This window comes from Daktulosphaira vitifoliae, unplaced genomic scaffold, assembly GCF_025091365.1.
Source record: "Daktulosphaira vitifoliae isolate Bord-2020 unplaced genomic scaffold, ASM2509136v1 Scaffold_5, whole genome shotgun sequence".
Lineage (NCBI taxonomy): Eukaryota > Metazoa > Arthropoda > Insecta > Hemiptera > Phylloxeridae > Daktulosphaira > Daktulosphaira vitifoliae.
In genome coordinates this window covers 30,848,899-30,865,660 of record NW_026099576.1, presented here as the reverse complement: position 1 = coordinate 30,865,660, position 16,762 = coordinate 30,848,899, and the positions used below count along the sequence as shown (strand labels likewise).

At 32.4% G+C, this 16,762-nt stretch overlaps 1 protein-coding gene across 7 annotated transcripts; it reads right to left on the bottom strand.

Moving 5' to 3' along the window:
• Positions 1–731: 731 nt before the first annotated feature.
• Positions 732–16,099, bottom strand: LOC126906927 (uncharacterized). 7 transcript variants are annotated; one of them, XR_007704382.1, is made up of 8 exons: positions 15,961–16,099; positions 15,184–15,311; positions 14,985–15,105; positions 14,243–14,431; positions 14,062–14,181; positions 13,850–13,997; positions 4,880–5,024; positions 732–1,214 (listed from the first exon to the last, which is right to left on the bottom strand). XR_007704382.1 is itself a non-coding variant. In XM_050687874.1 (7 exons), the coding sequence occupies exons 4-7, from the start codon at positions 2,204–2,206 to the stop codon at positions 1,087–1,089; spliced, it is 492 nt and encodes a 163-aa protein (XP_050543831.1). In that variant the 5' UTR covers positions 2,207–2,325; positions 4,127–4,308; positions 4,880–5,024; positions 8,400–8,515; the 3' UTR covers positions 746–1,086. The 7 variants fall into 7 exon arrangements, 5 of the variants coding, with proteins under 5 accessions (XP_050543831.1, XP_050543834.1, XP_050543832.1 ...); XR_007704383.1 differs by lacking the exons at positions 13,850–13,997; positions 14,062–14,181; positions 14,243–14,431; ... (1 more) ...; positions 15,184–15,311; positions 15,961–16,099 and adding exons at positions 1,602–1,746; positions 1,920–2,134; positions 2,203–2,325; ... (1 more) ...; positions 4,127–4,308; positions 8,400–8,515 and having other exon boundaries at positions 739–1,214; XM_050687874.1 differs by lacking the exons at positions 13,850–13,997; positions 14,062–14,181; positions 14,243–14,431; ... (1 more) ...; positions 15,184–15,311; positions 15,961–16,099 and adding exons at positions 1,602–1,746; positions 1,920–2,134; positions 2,203–2,325; positions 4,127–4,308; positions 8,400–8,515 and having other exon boundaries at positions 746–1,214.
• Between the last annotated feature and the right edge of the window lie 663 nt (positions 16,100–16,762).

The window sequence follows — 16,762 nt, the reverse complement described above, 5'->3', positions numbered from 1 at the left end:
AAAAAAAAAAAACACATCATAGTAAAACCAATACCTTCTCAGCTTCGCATCGAAGCTAAAAAAAAAAACCCCAGCACAGGGGGGTCGCGGAACAGTGGTGACGTGGCATAGTTGGGTCAAGTACAATGATATCTGACAGTGATTAAAATCACTATCATAAAAAACGCTCCGATGCAAATCTTTAGACAGTGTTTAGTTTTAAAAAATTGGTGGATTATTCCAAAAGCTACATGATCTGCTATTTTCTTATTTATATCCTGATTGAGATAAAGTATATCGAATAAAAGAATGATGTAAATATTAATTCTCATAAAAAAATTGTATTGATGTAAAATGTAAAAAATAAAATCGAGTTTTTCACACAAAAATAGCATTTGGTAGCCATTTACACCATGAAAACAAAATATAGTCCGAAATTTTTTTTTCCATAATATAGTATATTATATTATCTTTAATTTAAGATATATATAAAAGTGTCAGACTTTCCGGAGCACTTTCAAATATAAATTTGAAAAAGTTAATTTTTTGTGAAAAAGTTGTCATTTTAAATCCCCCCCTCTGTGGGCAGGTAAAGGATCATATTTATAAGAAAAATATACCCAATGAAAGGCTAGGAACATCATAGTAAAACCAATACCTTCTCAGCTTCGCATCAAAGCTAAAAAATACCATTTCAGTATTTATAATTTATTCAAGTAAAATTAACACATTTATATTATAATTATGGTTGATTTATTTATAACTTAATAATGTTACAATACTATTAACATAGCGTCTTACATTTTTTACTATATTTAATAGAATAATTCACATGTTTTACAAAACTAAATAGATTATAATGTTGCAAAGATGTTTGATATTCGTATAAGGTTTTTCTTAAGGCTTAAATATGACTTTTAGGATTATATACAGTTTATTTTCTTGTAAAAATATAGTGGCTCGATTGATATTATAATAAATTTAAAAAAAATTTTACTTCTTTTACAAATGTAATGATCAGCATTTAATGAATTATTTTAATTATATAAGGATATCAAAGTTATTTCAACGTCTTACCATAATTCATTTGTTCAAAACCATTTATGTTTAAATTAGCAATGCAATTATGGAATGCAAATTGTGCTTGTGGTAAATTTTTGGACTCATTTCTTTTGGCTGAATTTCACGAGAAATTATATCATCTCCCAGTCTACTTAAAGATTGATTGAATTCTTCTGTAAAATTACAAATTAATAACGATAAATTAATTGTACATCTGAATAACTCATTCAAAAATTAATACTATTTAAAATAAATAGTTGCAACATTAAAATACAAATAATTATATAAAATCAAAAGTGTTGCTAATTATAATGATAGACTTTTTTCTCATTCATTTTTATTTTGGTTAAGATTTTATTTTGTATTTCTATTAGGATTTTCTTAAGGTTTTAAAATGATTTTTAGGATTATTAATAATTTTTTTTTTGTAAAAATATAGTAGCTCGATTGATATTATAATAAATTTAAAAAAAATTTTACTTCTTTTACAAATGTAATGATCAGCATTTAATGAATTATTTTAATTATATAAGGATATCAAAGTTATTTCAACGTCTTACCATAATTCATTTGTTCAAAACCATTTATGTTTAAATTAGCAATGCAATTATGGAATGCATTTTGTCCATGTGATAAATTTTTGGATGACAAATAATTAATAACTTTATTAAGTTTAATACCTGCCGATGTTGGTAATATTAGTCCCTGAAAAAATAACATATTCAATCTTCAGAGTGTTATAGTAATTTGGAATTGCTAAACGAATAAAAAAGTGCTGTTTTCAACAATTGTAATTACTTGATATATATTTTAAAATTATATTTCATAAAACAAAAAACGTGTATAATAATATATTTTATTGGTTAATTTTTACTTACAGAAAACATGGAATCATCTAAAACCAAATACGTGTAAAAAGCAGCACAACAATACTCTGCAAAAGGGATTTCGACAGATCCAAAAATGAAGAATTTTATACCACGAACAACTCCATCTAGAGGAATTTTACCAGAAATAATTTTAATTATATCTCCGACTATACATTTCCGTACTTCGTTTCGGTCGTCTTCGTTTAAATCTCCTTCGTGCACATCTAAAGCATTGCAAAACTATTAGCCCGTTTATTTTTATTGTATAATAACAGTGTATAAGGTCAATTACTCATTTCTGACGTGTATCATGTCCATCAAGAGAATACATTTTTATGCAAGCTCGCAGAATTTCATATGCTCGATAAAAACGCAAATTTAATCGTTTTTTATATGTTTTCAAATCGCCCGTTATCTTAAAATAAAGATGTTTTTATAATTAAAAAGATATATTAAAAAAACTTGTATTATGTAAATATTTATATCATAGTTTAATTAACGTTTAGTTATAAGACGAGGAAGCCAGTTAATATTCAAATTCTATGGGGGGGGGGGAACAAGATTGTACAGTTGCTAACTAGATGTATATCGCATGGACGCATTCGAGATGGGCTTGCTGCTCGCTCATAAGTCGGCGCCTGCGATACCAAACCGGCAAGTCACCGCGAGCAAAGTTGGACCGGAGGGTGGTGTCGTATATGTCCAATTGCTTGGCATACACGTATATCGCTTTATATTGTAATTGATAATTATCAATAAAAATACTATAATTTTATATTGATACTAATTAAATAAAATTAGTTGTCATTATAATCACACTGTTCAATACTATAATTTAACCATTGTTAACAATACTATCAAATTGTGTTAATCATGTAACATTTAATATGTAAAATAAAAAGACATTCGCTAAAAACGCTGACAACAATATCCCTGGATTGGGGGGGGGGTACCGTATTACACTATATAGAGCACAAAAATCCTTTCAGAGCGGCATTCGATTTCATCGTATTGACGCGACTTACGTCGCAAAAATGTAGTCGACGCTGGTTTTGAGGGTAGGACACGTGGGCCGTTTATTAATGAGCAACAACGGGTTAACTTTAAAGAAAGACAAATAAACCGAAAAGACGAATACAGTAATAATAATCTTCGCTTAATATCGTGGCACTTACGACTCGGTGTCCGACATGGCCCTCGGGCGTCAAAACGTTAGCAGCGCTGATGGCGCGGGTGCGGATCGGTTTGTCTTGTCCGGAGCCGGGGCGAACATCCTCGACGCTGTCACGCTGACAACGGGAAGAAGACTCTCGTATCAATTGCGGCGGGTCGTCGTCTGCCGTGCAGCACTTGCTGAACTTTGCACCGTGGCGTATGGCACGCGGTGTTGGTCAGTCAAATACTCATAGTAGGGCGACGGCTGAAAAGGTGGCACGAGTGGCGGGGCATCGCGTATAACGAAGCGACGCCGTGTCGGTATATACTAAATGAACAATTGTCAGCCACAAATCTTTGTCGTTGTCGGCTACCTTTTTTACGCGTGTGATTTATACACGAAAAGAATTTGTTTTAATTATTTATCTTGTGACGAAATGCAAATCCAATAACTCTAATTATATAAACATATTGAAATATTTATCAAATCATCTCGCAGAAATTTGCAAAACGAAAAAAGAAGCAAGTAAATTTATGTTATCCCAATTATTTGGAGTTAAGAAGTTTGAGTTAAGGATGACAAATCATTTATTAAATCAATATCTTTAAGTGTTAATTTTGACTGGTTGGTTAAAATATTATACATTAGAACGTTATATGGTATTCGTGAACTGGCTCCGCCGTCTCGTTGCCTCTTAGTTAGGACATTAGAAAGACAAAAGTTTATTACACCTCGATTTCTAATGTACCGCGTTTATTATTTTTATATCTACTTGTCTTTGTCGTTTTAAACCCTCGAACCGTATGACTCCCATAGAACCACAACCTGATGTTCTCACCATATAAAAGCCCAACTTCTAATTTAATCATTTTTATTTTATTAGTTTTTGTTATTTGAATTATAACAGTGGAAAATAGTGTTAAGAATACATTTAAATTATTGTCAATTCGCATTTCTAAAATGTTAGAATAATCTAAAANAAATTATTTTTTATTGAATTGTTAGAATAATCTAAAAAGCATTGAGATATTATTAATATCAGCATTTCGTTATTTTGTACCTCGGGATATTCTACTGCAAACAAACTTGAGTGGAAAATTATACAACAATCTTCACACTTTTCTGTAATAATAAATTTATCGTATTTTAAAAATTCAATTATTTTTTGACTCATTTCTTTTGGCTGAATTTCACGAGAAATTATATCATCTCCCAGTCTACTTAAAAATTGATTGAATTCTTCTGTAAAATTACAAATTAATAACGATAAATTAATTGTTCATCTGAATAACTCATTCAAAAATTAATACTATTTAAAATAAATAGTTGCAACATTAAAATACAAATAATTATATAAAATCAANCGATGCCGCCTCTAATGATTGGAAAGTTGACAGGCTACCAAAAATTTTGAACGAATTTTCCCCCGATAACATATTTAATGCAGATGAAACTGGACTGTATTATCGAGCGACACCTGACGGTTCTTTATGTTTCAAACAGTAAGTGCTATCCGGCTCAAAAAAAGCAATGGAGTGGATTACTATTTTATTATGTGTCAATATGACGGGGAGTGAGATGCGAAAGCTGCTTGTAGTGGGAAAAAGCTTAAAACCTCGATGTTTTAAAAATCTGTCTATTAATAAAATGCCAGTGCATTACCATGCGAATAAAAATGCATGGATGACTTCAACTATATTTTCAAACTGNGTAAATTAAAAAAAAAATTATACTTCTTTTACAAATGTAATGATCAGCATTTAATGAATTATTTTAATTATATAAGGATATCAAAGTTATTTCAACGTCTTACCATAATTCATTTGTTCAAAACCATTTATGTTTAAATTAGCAATGCAATTATGGAATGCATTTTGTCCATGTGATAAATTTTTGGATGACAAATAATTGATAACTTGATCAATTTTAATATCTGCCGATGTTGACAATATTAGTCCCTAAAAAAAAAATTAGTTTTAGCTACTGGTTTTAGAATTCACTTTACACAGAACTTCTATAAAGTTCCTCGGTAATTAATTGGATTTCCAATAACAGTACAGTGGATTCCGCCTAATGTGGGCACCGGTTAATATGGGCATCCGCTAAATATGGGCATAATGGTCTGGTCCCATCCCAACGTATACCAATATGGGTAAAAAAAAATCTGTCTATTAATAAAATGCCAGTGCATTACCATGCGAATAAAAATGCATGGATGACTTCAACTATATTTTCAAACTGGATGTGTGAATGGGATAAGGAACTGCAAGCAAAATCTAAGTTTATACTTCTTCTCATCGATAACTGTGCTGCACATCCAAAAAACGTTGAACTCAAAAATATCACTTTAGAATTCTTACCACCGAATACGACATCCTTAATNGATAACTTGATCAATTTTAATATCTGCCGATGTTGACAATATTAGTCCCTAAAAAAAAAATTAGTTTTAGCTACTGGTTTTAGAATTCACTTTACACAGAACTTCTATAAAGTTCCTCGGTAATTAATTGGATTTCCAATAACAGTACAGTGGATTCCGCCTAATGTGGGCACCGGTTAATATGGGCATCCGCTAAATATGGGCATAATGGTCTGGTCCCATCCCAACGTATACCAATATGGGTAAAAAAAAATCTGTCTATTAATAAAATGCCAGTGCATTACCATGCGAATAAAAATGCATGGATGACTTCAACTATATTTTCAAACTGGATGTGTGAATGGGATAAGGAACTGCAAGCAAAATCTAAGTTTATACTTCTTCTCATTGATAACTGTGCTGCACATCCAAAAAACGTTGAACTCAAAAATATCACTTTAGAATTCTTACCACCGAATACGACATCCTTAATTCAACCCTTAGATATGGGTATTATAAAAAACCTCAAGGTGAAGTATAGAATAAAGCTGGTTAATTTTATTCTTGAAAAGATTGAGGAAAAACTTATTGATTCATCTGCAACTGCTAATCAAATAAGTGGTAAAATAAACATATTGCAAGCCATACAGTTTGTATCCGAGAGTTGGCGAGAAGTCAGCTGCACAACCATTATGAATTGTTTCGCTCATTGTGGGTTTTCTAATTTTGTTGGTCAACAACATGAGTNCAAATCGCATAATATGGGCATTTGGTTCGGTTTCTGTGGGCAATTTTTATTTTATCATAGGGTTAGAATATACATATATGTATGTTAAAACGACTAATTTAATCNATGTGTGAATGGGATAAGGAACTGCAAGCAAAATCTAAGTTTATACTTCTTCTCATTGATAACTGTGCTGCACATCCAAAAAACGTTGAACTCAAAAATATCACTTTAGAATTCTTACCACCGAATACGACATCCTTAATTCAACCCTTAGATATGGGTATTATAAAAAACCTCAAGGTGAAGTATAGAATAAAGCTGGTTAATTTTATTCTTGAAAAGATTGAGGAAAAACTTATTGATTCATCTGCAACTGCTAATCAAATAAGTGGTAAAATAAACATATTGCAAGCCATACAGTTTGTATCCGAGAGTTGGCGAGAAGTCAGCTGCACAACCATTATGAATTGTTTCGCTNGAAACTGCTAAAAGAAGAAGTGACTTTACGCGGAAACTTCAATTCAAAAACTGGCAATCAAAAACGTAAACGGAACGGGAAAGATCCCGAAGTTGACGAGGCTTTAAGTGAGTGGTTTTCATTAATAACAAGTCGTGGTGTTCGCGTCTCTGGTCCAATGCTGAAATGTAAAGCTGAAGAATTATCCCAAAAAATGGGTAACAATCAGTTTATTGCTACTGATGGTTGGTTAAGCAGGTGGAAAAATAGACATGAGATTAAATTCAAACGTGTGCATGGNCATCAGTGTCGAATACATTATTGTGACGTAAGTCGTGTCAATTATAATTTCGAATTTATCTATGTACTCTTCAGATAGTAATAGACATTTAAAATTGCTAAACAAATAAAAAAACTGCCGTTTTCAACGATTGTAATTTTGATATATTTTCGTAAATATAAATATTTATATTGTTATATATCATTTTAAATTTGTTCTACCATTAAAAAAAAAATGGTGTATAAAAATATGGTATAATTATGGTGACTTATGAGATTATTTTAACTTACAAAAGACAGAATTATTTGAAATCTCAAATACATAATTTTTGATAAATTAATTGACCTAGAAAAAAATTTTAATTTTAATTTTTCTATTTTTAATATTAATGATTTTTAAGATCTAGAAAATGAAAAAGTTTTAAGACATAATTTTAATTAGCTTGGCTCTTATTTAGTGTTTCAATCTATTCTGCAGTATTATACCGTAAAATAATTAGCTCATGATTTGATATGACCAGAAATTTAAGTATAAAATATTTATAATTGCTTTAAAATTGTATAAAACTAACATTTCACTGTATAAAATTAACAATCTAACATAATATAATAAGTTACGAGTTTAGGATGTAAGAAATGATAGCAGAAAATTAACTTTTCGAGTAAAGCAGCACAACAAAGAATTATTATTGTTAAAAAAATAAAATAATAATTAGCTTTAATATGAACTACAAGCAATTTAATACACGTAGTACTAGGGTGGTCTTTTATTTAAGAATTTCAAAATTTCTTTTTTAACACCTCTCCAATTTTTTTTTTAGTATAAAAAAATAATATTCTGAAAATTTTAAGTAATTTGGAATAATTTAAGCCGAGGCGCACAGCATTTTAATGTTCTGACCTCGAATTTTCTATGAATATTTTATAAAACGTATATTACAGGTTGTCAAGTAATTTTTTCAATAAAAGTCAAGATACAAAAAAACCTTATGTAAAGACATAAGGTTGATGTTTTATTTTTAAAAAATTATTGAATATTTTACTTGTAATAACAATATATTGATAACATAAAAATAATTATATAAAATTAAATAAAATTTAAAAATAGCTTTTTCTGAAAATTTATAAAAAATTAATAATATTAAAAATTTAGTTTTTTTAATTAATAAATAAGAACATTTTAAAGTTTTCATAAAATAAAATTAAATGAAATACTATAGAAGTGGAATATGTCTTTTATGTATATATATGTATTAAAAGTTTTGGGATAATGTTGATTTATTGCTATTAGGATATATATTTTTGTGTTCAGACAGTATTTGCAATAAGTATCGTTTTTTATCTTTTGTTAAAATATTGTTGTAATCTTCTATTCATTTTACGATTTTTTCGTTTATTATTAAAAAGAATACAGTAAAATGTTTATTGTATTAAAAGTTATAACAGTTATCAGTTATATGCATTCCGTTCTGTATCTATAATATATATTGTAACAACATAGTTACCTGAATAATTGACCAAATATTTGATGAGAATAATATAGTTGCATGTATTTAGTTTAACAAGTAAATTGAATTCGTTATTTTTTAACGATTTATATATTTTTGTTTTTCAAGGGAAATTTANGAACGATTTATATATTTTTGTTGTTCAAGGGAAATTTATTTTTAAAAAAGCTAAATATCAACAATCGAACTTTTACAAATAGAAACCAATAATAGTTTTAAAGTAATTTTTCTTTTAAACAACTTTTATTGAACATAATTATTATTTCATCATTAGTATAGATTTAATACTAATAACAATAATCTATTGTTATTAGACGAGGAAATAAATATTTTAATGTTGCAGAATTTGACTAGTTTTTTTTTATAAATCTTATTAATTAGAGGTGTGTGCAGTAGGTGTAAAGTATTTTAATAATTGTGTATGTGATAACCTCCACTCGGTCTGATATCTGTCATCCTATCGTCATCAGCTGACCGTACATTGTGCAACTATACCCATATTGTTGTATTTCCCCCCAATGGACGTGTCAAAGTTGGCACCACTACCACCACCCGGCGTGACGATCAACGGCCAATATACAAATGCCGCGACAACGGATTATTTTTTCTCAGATATACTACCGAGGCGACAAGTCGTGTTTTCCATATAATTTTTATTGTGAAAACCACGTTTTTTTTGTATTTTTTTTGTCCTCCGTTTTTTTTTTTAAATAAAACGTTGAGATGCCAATGATGATGATAATGATGTGAGGCACAACTATGGCCGGTGGTGGGCCGTCACTCCTCAAAACAACAACGACAAGTATCAACATGAAACCCCATTTTTAATTTTGTGTAACTGGCACCTCTCTTTTTCTTTTTATTTATTTTTTTTCCTTTATGAATAACGATATTTATAAATCTTTAATAATTAAATCATTAAAAAAATGTTATTATATTATACATGGCCTCTTTTTTTTTTCTCTCTATACTTTTCCCTCATTTTTATTAATATTTGTTTTTTTTTTTTATCAAAACCTAGTAGCTCCGTCGACAAATACTATCTTGCTTGGCGCGGCTACTAGGTCACTGTCCAGTGTTCCCCCTGGGCAGTGGGTAATTAGTAGGCCCTCTGTTTTGGCTGAAACCTTACAATATTTATAAACATTTTGTAGAATTGTTGTATTATTAACTTTGTATTAGACTAAAAAAAAAAAAAAAAACGTTTTAGTATATACGATGGAATGGATTGAATTGTAGGGGAGAGTACCCCGGGAGCACTGTGGATAATCTCATTTTTATGTAGTAAGATTTTGTTGAAATAATTCTGACAATAAGTCTTTATCGTCGTGTATTACTTTATTGTACTTTTAGTGTGTTCAAGTTTTATATGATTTATCGTTTTGATTATTACGATTATTATTCTAAGTAAAGGTTTGCGGATCGTGTGTCGTGCGCCCGATTTCCAACAAGCGGTTGTACGTTTCTTAGTACCTAAGTGTATTGTTCCTGCTGAGTAGTCCCAGGCGACTTTCTGATCAGTCAGAAAATCATGCCCGAGTAATACGTCGCAATACAGGCCGTCTAAAATAACCGTTGAAAAAGACACTTCTAAATCCGCGATTTTGGCGGTAAACGTGGCGGTGTGTCCGTCCGCTAGTCTAACCGCGTCGGTGTGTCCTTTTTAAACAGTTCCGTATTTATAAGCAATTATCGGTTTTACATACGATTTATGCGCTTGTGAGTCGAGTAAAGCTGTGACGAAGCCATTTTGGAATTCTAACTCGACTGCTGGAGTAGTAATTCTACGCGGGCATTTTCATTACTCGGGTGGTTTACGGTTCGAACGAGGGGCAGCTGGTTCTTAACCGCGATGCCGGTTTGCCCACTGACAATGTTAACTGCCATTAGTGGACTAGCCGGGTCGACTGACACCCCCTCCCCCACTGTGCCCGAAAAAATTTCGAACACCTGACTCGCACTATGTTCGGTCGTGTCGACAGTGTCTTCGAACTCCGATACCCTGATTACATCCGAATTTACCGCGGCGTACCCTCCATTCCGATAAGAGGGATGCTGTGCGGTGCCGAAAAAGTGCCAATATCGTTGGCGGTATGTAACTTGTAAGGGCCGTTAGATTCGATGTTTTGCGAGACGGTCGTGATGCGTGATATGTTGTTACCGGATAAAAATTGCATAGGGCGCGTTTTAACTGAAACGTCGTTTAAAACGCTGGGCCCTGTTTGGATCTGTTGTAGGCTGGGGGGGCGGACTAATTCCCTCCTAGCCGATTGCCGTTTCCCGATACCGACGGTCTATTTGGGCATTGACGATGCCAGTGTCGCTCACTGCAATATCGGCACGGGGATGGCGGTGCGTCCGCGTTTGCATAACCCGCTCGCTGTCGGGCCGCTGGTTGAGCGGTATGCCGCGGAGGCAGTTCGGCTGGCTGTCGGGACGCTGGCGGAGCGTACCGAGGAGCCGCGGTCTTATCTACGTCGTGCGCTATCTCACGTAGATCGGCGAAAGACGCTGGGTGCATTAACCGTATCATAGCGCGGTAATCGTCCCGTAAAAGCTCCGTTAACTGTCGCTAAAGTTGTTGTTCTTGTAACCCACAACGTACTCGCGCGGCCAAACGTTGTTTATGAATAATAAACTCGGTTAACGCTTGTTGGGGGCCCTGTCGCGTCGTTTTTAAGTCCGTCTCGAGCGCAGTCCGGATATCTATTTTGTCGAACTCCTCGAGTAATTGGGACCTAAATTCTGTCCATGGCACATTGTTTAATTTAATCGCTCGCCACCAATCACCTGCCCTGTCGTTCAGAAACATGACGACGATGATGTTCACCCAAGCGGTTGGATGTATACCGCCCTGACAGAGTAGATCCTCCGCTCTGTCTAGAAACTCCCGTGGGTCCTCTTCGTTTCTCCCGTAATACTCAGGTAAGCAGGCGCGTACGGTGCGTAGGTCGTGGTAGGGTACCAATGCCGACCGCGAGCTGCGGGTAGGCGACAAATCATTAAAGGACCGACGACCGTCGGTTGTGTTGAATTGCCCCTCCCGTGGTTGGCGCGTAAACGAAAAATCGGTCGGCTCGTTCTCATATGTATGAGTGCGCTGATAATGTTCGTCTTGCTAATCCGAGGTAGCGACGCTTGTACGTACGACCGTCTCATGTTGCGGGCTTGTTGTGCTTCGATGTCCGCGAGGCGCTCGTGTAAAATTGCGTCGTGTCCGTCGCTCCCGATGGACCGAATGTAACGCGATGCGCTTCCGATCGTCGACTATCATTTCGGTCAACGTTAACTTGTCGAATAGTCGGTTGTACAGCAACATGTGGGGACGGCGGCATATTTTGACTGATTCGCTCAAGCATGTTGGAATTCTATCGCTGTTCCATTGACATACGCGACAGCGACCTTTCTAGTTCAGTCATCCGTGCCTCGATCCGCGCGTTAATCGAAATATCCCGAATATTCTGTCGGAGCGCCCCAACTTGTTCTGCCGCGTGCGCTATCGAGCGAGCAACGTATACGTCCTCAACGTACGGCGTGCCTAGTAATCCGTTTGCGCGCGTCATTTTCCCCGGTTGGTCGACATCAGATTCGTCGTGTGATGTGTGTAGCACGAGGTTCACCGGATGTTCCTCCGGTAAAGGCGCTACGACGGGCCGCTGATTGCTCGCGTCGATTTCTTCTTCGCTGACACCGTCCGTGGTGTTGTCGAAAACCCCCACTTCGGGTTCGCGGANATGTTGTCGAAAACCGCCACTTCGGGTTCGCGGACCGGAATTTCGCTATCGAGCGGCGTACGGAGTAGTAAAATTTCGGTAGCTGGGTTCCCCTCTTCGCTACGTAGGTGGTTTTCTTCTAGCATAATTAGCATGTTGGGTTTCGTCGCGTAGCATGGTAGTTGTTTGAAAGCGCATAATAATCAAAAGTAGCTACGTTAATAGCGGAGATAAACAATATTTCCGTGTACGGTCAAATTTGCTACTGATGTAGAAAACAAGTGTTATTATTATTGCTATTATTGATGTCGTAAAGTACCCGCGATAAGATGGTCCGGGGCCGCCGTATATGATATGGCAGCGAGTGAGCAATAATAATAACGGTTACCTGGTGTTAGGGGTTTGTTTAATAGTTGAGGATCTTGGTCAAAACCAAGAATCGGAAGCTACCCGACGTCTGCCCAAATATCGTCCCTATCTCCTTAAATGAGTTTTAATTGCCTGAAGGAGACACAGGCAATCGTGTACCTTAGTTACAGGGGGATAGATTATTAAATAAAATTAGACTATTGTTTTATGTCAACGACAAAGTAAAGTTATATTTAGATGTTTAGTAAATATAAGTTATATGTAATGTACAATACGTCTGACCTGAATCCTAGTACAGTTGGTTAGTAGGTATATCCAAGTGAGACGGAGTTGGTTGGCTATGATGACAATTGGCGATAGACGGGTCGTTGAATAAAACAAGTCAAGTTATAAATAATATAAATAAGACGTAAGTAATAATATTGAAAACTATGTCTATAACGGCCACTCAAACACAACTGCCCTTTGTTAGTTCGACGTCAGTAGCTCCGGACTACAGACGAGTAGAATTGTCACATCAGCATCTCCCTCTATGCTAATTAATATGTATTACGAATTAAATAAATAGAAATAAAACGTGTGTAATATAAGTGGTAAGAACATAGTAATAAATGTTCTTACACTAGGAATCGGCCGCTTTGACAAGGTCAGACGTAAATATACTATTTTTATCTACCAATAGACTATAACAATCGGCCGGAAATTAACTTTCTGTCGATATCAATAAGGTCTTTATAACAAACTGTAACCAACATTTTTCAACGACAATAGTTACAGCGGACTGTATTAGATAAACTACTCTAACTTTTTTTTTATAAAAAATTTTCCAGAGACCAAGTCAAATTTTATCTCGCTAACACGTAACTGTGAATAACCCAGGTGAAAATTCACTGCTGTCATCAGTGAAATTCGTTCAAATAACTATATGAACAATAAAAATTTGCAAGGGAGACTTCACCGTTCCAATTTAAAACTAAAATCTAATATACAGTAGAACCTCATTAATCGGGACTTCGCTTAATCCGGACAGCTGTCTAGTATTACGCAAAATACGCAGTTTATGCCATAGACTAAAATAAACATAAAAGCAAGTTCCTCGAATTTCCCAAAAGTACATATATTCTTATCTACCGTCATTAAAGTTATCATAAACTAATATCATGTTGCAATACATATATATTGTATATCATACATAGTAATTAGTATAATATAATATTCTTAAATCTATAATACGAACATGTTTTTTGGTTATTTTGTTTAATCCGGACTTTCATTAAATCAGACAACCTAGAGCCCTTATTGGTTCGGATTAATGAGGTTCTACTGTAGTTAGAAATAAAATTGAATCGGCTCAAAGCCTCTTACCTTAACTTCTCTCGGCCGGTTTAGATTTCGTACTAGGTCTAGTTTTCTTAAATAATACATTCATTTCAGGATTTGATTCTAAATCACGTGTCAACTTTCTTTTTCTCACAACTGCTTCATTATTTTTAATACCATCGAACAATAAATCCTATAAGTTATACATGTATTAAATCTATGATTATTGAAATAATAAATTGTTTTATAATAATTACAGTCTTGCGAGGAGTATCTGAAGAATATTTTGTAGTTTTTCTTTTAACAATAATTGATGACTGGCTAATAATATGTCCTTCTGTTAATGTACTGAATCCAAGTAGAAGTGAATCTGGAGACTAGAAATAAAATAAAATTAGGAAAAAAACTGTTAACCTTTTTAAAAGGTAAAATAATTACCGATCCTGTTGGGGATACAGCAATGTCTAAGAATTCATCATCTGAATCATCTGTACATGATGTATTGCTCTCAGATAATGTTGACACTGATCTAGAATCATCTGGATTAAGGGAACCACTGTCCTGTGAATTAGGATCATGATCTTCAAGTGGATATGGCCGTCTTACACGGCGTTTGTATTTTGCAAACTATAAACCATAAATTACAATATTTATTTTCATTAATATTGAATTTCTAGAAAATTATTAAATCTAATAGTAAATCTGATATCTAACATTGAACGTTTTTTTTAACTATAGCTATTTAACAATACATAATTAACAGTTTAGAGATGAATAAAAAATTTAATTAAATTTACTGTAATAAATAAACAGACTAAGGTTAATGATTTAATTTATGCTGGGATTAATTAATGTTAATATATTATTAATACAAACTTCACAGTTTAAGAATGCACAACAGTATGGAATCTTGCTTGACATAATTATTGTACAAATAATATACAATGTATAACTAATACAAATTTGTATAATTATATTATTTAAAATATCTTTTTAATTTTTGTGTTTACATAAAATAATATATTTTTAAGGATTTAAAAAATTATTTTATGATTTAGTTTAAATAAATATTTGTTTATTTAAGGTATTAATAATAAAAATATCTATACAATTAAATTGTTATTGATATATTAGCCAAGATTAAATTAAAATAGTTACATGCGTTTATTGTATATCTTACTTTAGACATCACTACAACCATACATTTTGATGAATTTTCTTTTTCGATTAGACTGTTCATAATTTTTATAACACATTTCAATGGGCTATCGTTTATAGTTTTTGAGTTTCCCTTGATTAATCTATAAATAAAAAATAATTTGTCTCTCTCTAACTCCCTCTACATCCTATTTTCGTAAACCCCTCAAAATATGAGTCACCTGGAAGAATTTTCCGTTTTCTGCGCTTTAAAATTCGCGTTCTTCGACTGCAGTCTCGAAACTGGTACTGTTCAACAGAAATTATTGTTTCACATCTTTTGCGACCTCGATGAGGATTTTTCGGCACCCTAATTTTTTTTTAATTTTTAATATTGTAAATATTCATTAAGTAATATATTGAAATAGAATATAAACACATATAATGATCAGTATTAAATTTTAATTTGAAAACAACAATAATTTATGAATAATTAACCCAACCCGTATTACTGTAGTATTAATGTTAGTACGATTTAGTTAGTTAATTAGTAAGTGTACAACTAATAGTCTGGGTAAGCAATTTTCAATAATGTTTGATCTGATGTTGTATAAAGTATCACATAAATATAAAATTGTGAATGATTATTATAACATTATTCATTTAATAATGACTGTAAATTCTAGAACTTAAATTATATTATTGTAGTTATTCGTAAAAGTTAAGTGTACAGTCCACTCCAACACGTCACCGTGTCTCATCCTAAGTAGGAACCCAATACAAATACAGGTTATAATGTTACAAAGATTTTAATATTTGTATTAAAAAAGCCCTTGAAAATGGCTTTGAAATGAATATTAAGATTATTTTTTACTTCTTTTTCTTGTAAAAATTTATTAACTTTATTAATATTGTAGTAAATTACAAAAAAAATAAGCTTGTTTTACCATTTTAACAATCAACGTTTTTTTTAATTATTTTAAATATATAAGGATTTAAAAGTTATTTAATTGTCTTACCTTTTTTAATTTCAATTGTTGGATTTAAGTTTGAGTTAGCAATACAAATATGAATTAAATCGAGCGATCTTGGTAAATTTTTTAATGACAAAGTGTTAAATATATGACTTAATTTGATTATTCCTGATGTTGGATCTATTATTCCCTATTAATAAAAATGTACTATTTGGATTATGCATAANTATTGATAAAAATGTACTATTTGGATTATAATTTAAATCATTTTGTTTAAAATATATGTTAAAATAAATTTTTTTCACACACCCCGGGCAGGACATCAGTTTTTTTAAATAATGTTAAAGGTTAATTTAATGGTGATCATTTACTCAACAGTTATTCGTATCTAATCAAATCAAAAGTCAAGTCAGAAGATTGTTTTAAATTTGTTTTTGTTAAATGTTTTAGCTTCGATGAGAAGGTATTTTAAATCTATTATTATTAGGTATATTTGTTTTTTTACTATTTTGCCTCTTACTTAGAGGCGAATGTGCTTTAAGATTACTGGTTATTTTGTTTTAGAGTATATTTTTGAAGTTGAGCCCTAAATACGTCTGTTACCACTTATTAAAAAAATTTCAATTACACACTTTTAGATGGATGACTTACTTCGATTATTTCTATTTATGAAAATATAATTCCCTGTTAAAAAAAGGTACTGTTTAGATTATGCATAGTTTATTCATGAAAATTAGAGATAATGGAGTTGAAGCCCCTCTATACTTCTGTTGCTACTTAGAAAAAAAATTGTACCCAAAAATTTTTATATCATTAAAATAATTTGAAATTTGCCGATTATAGACAA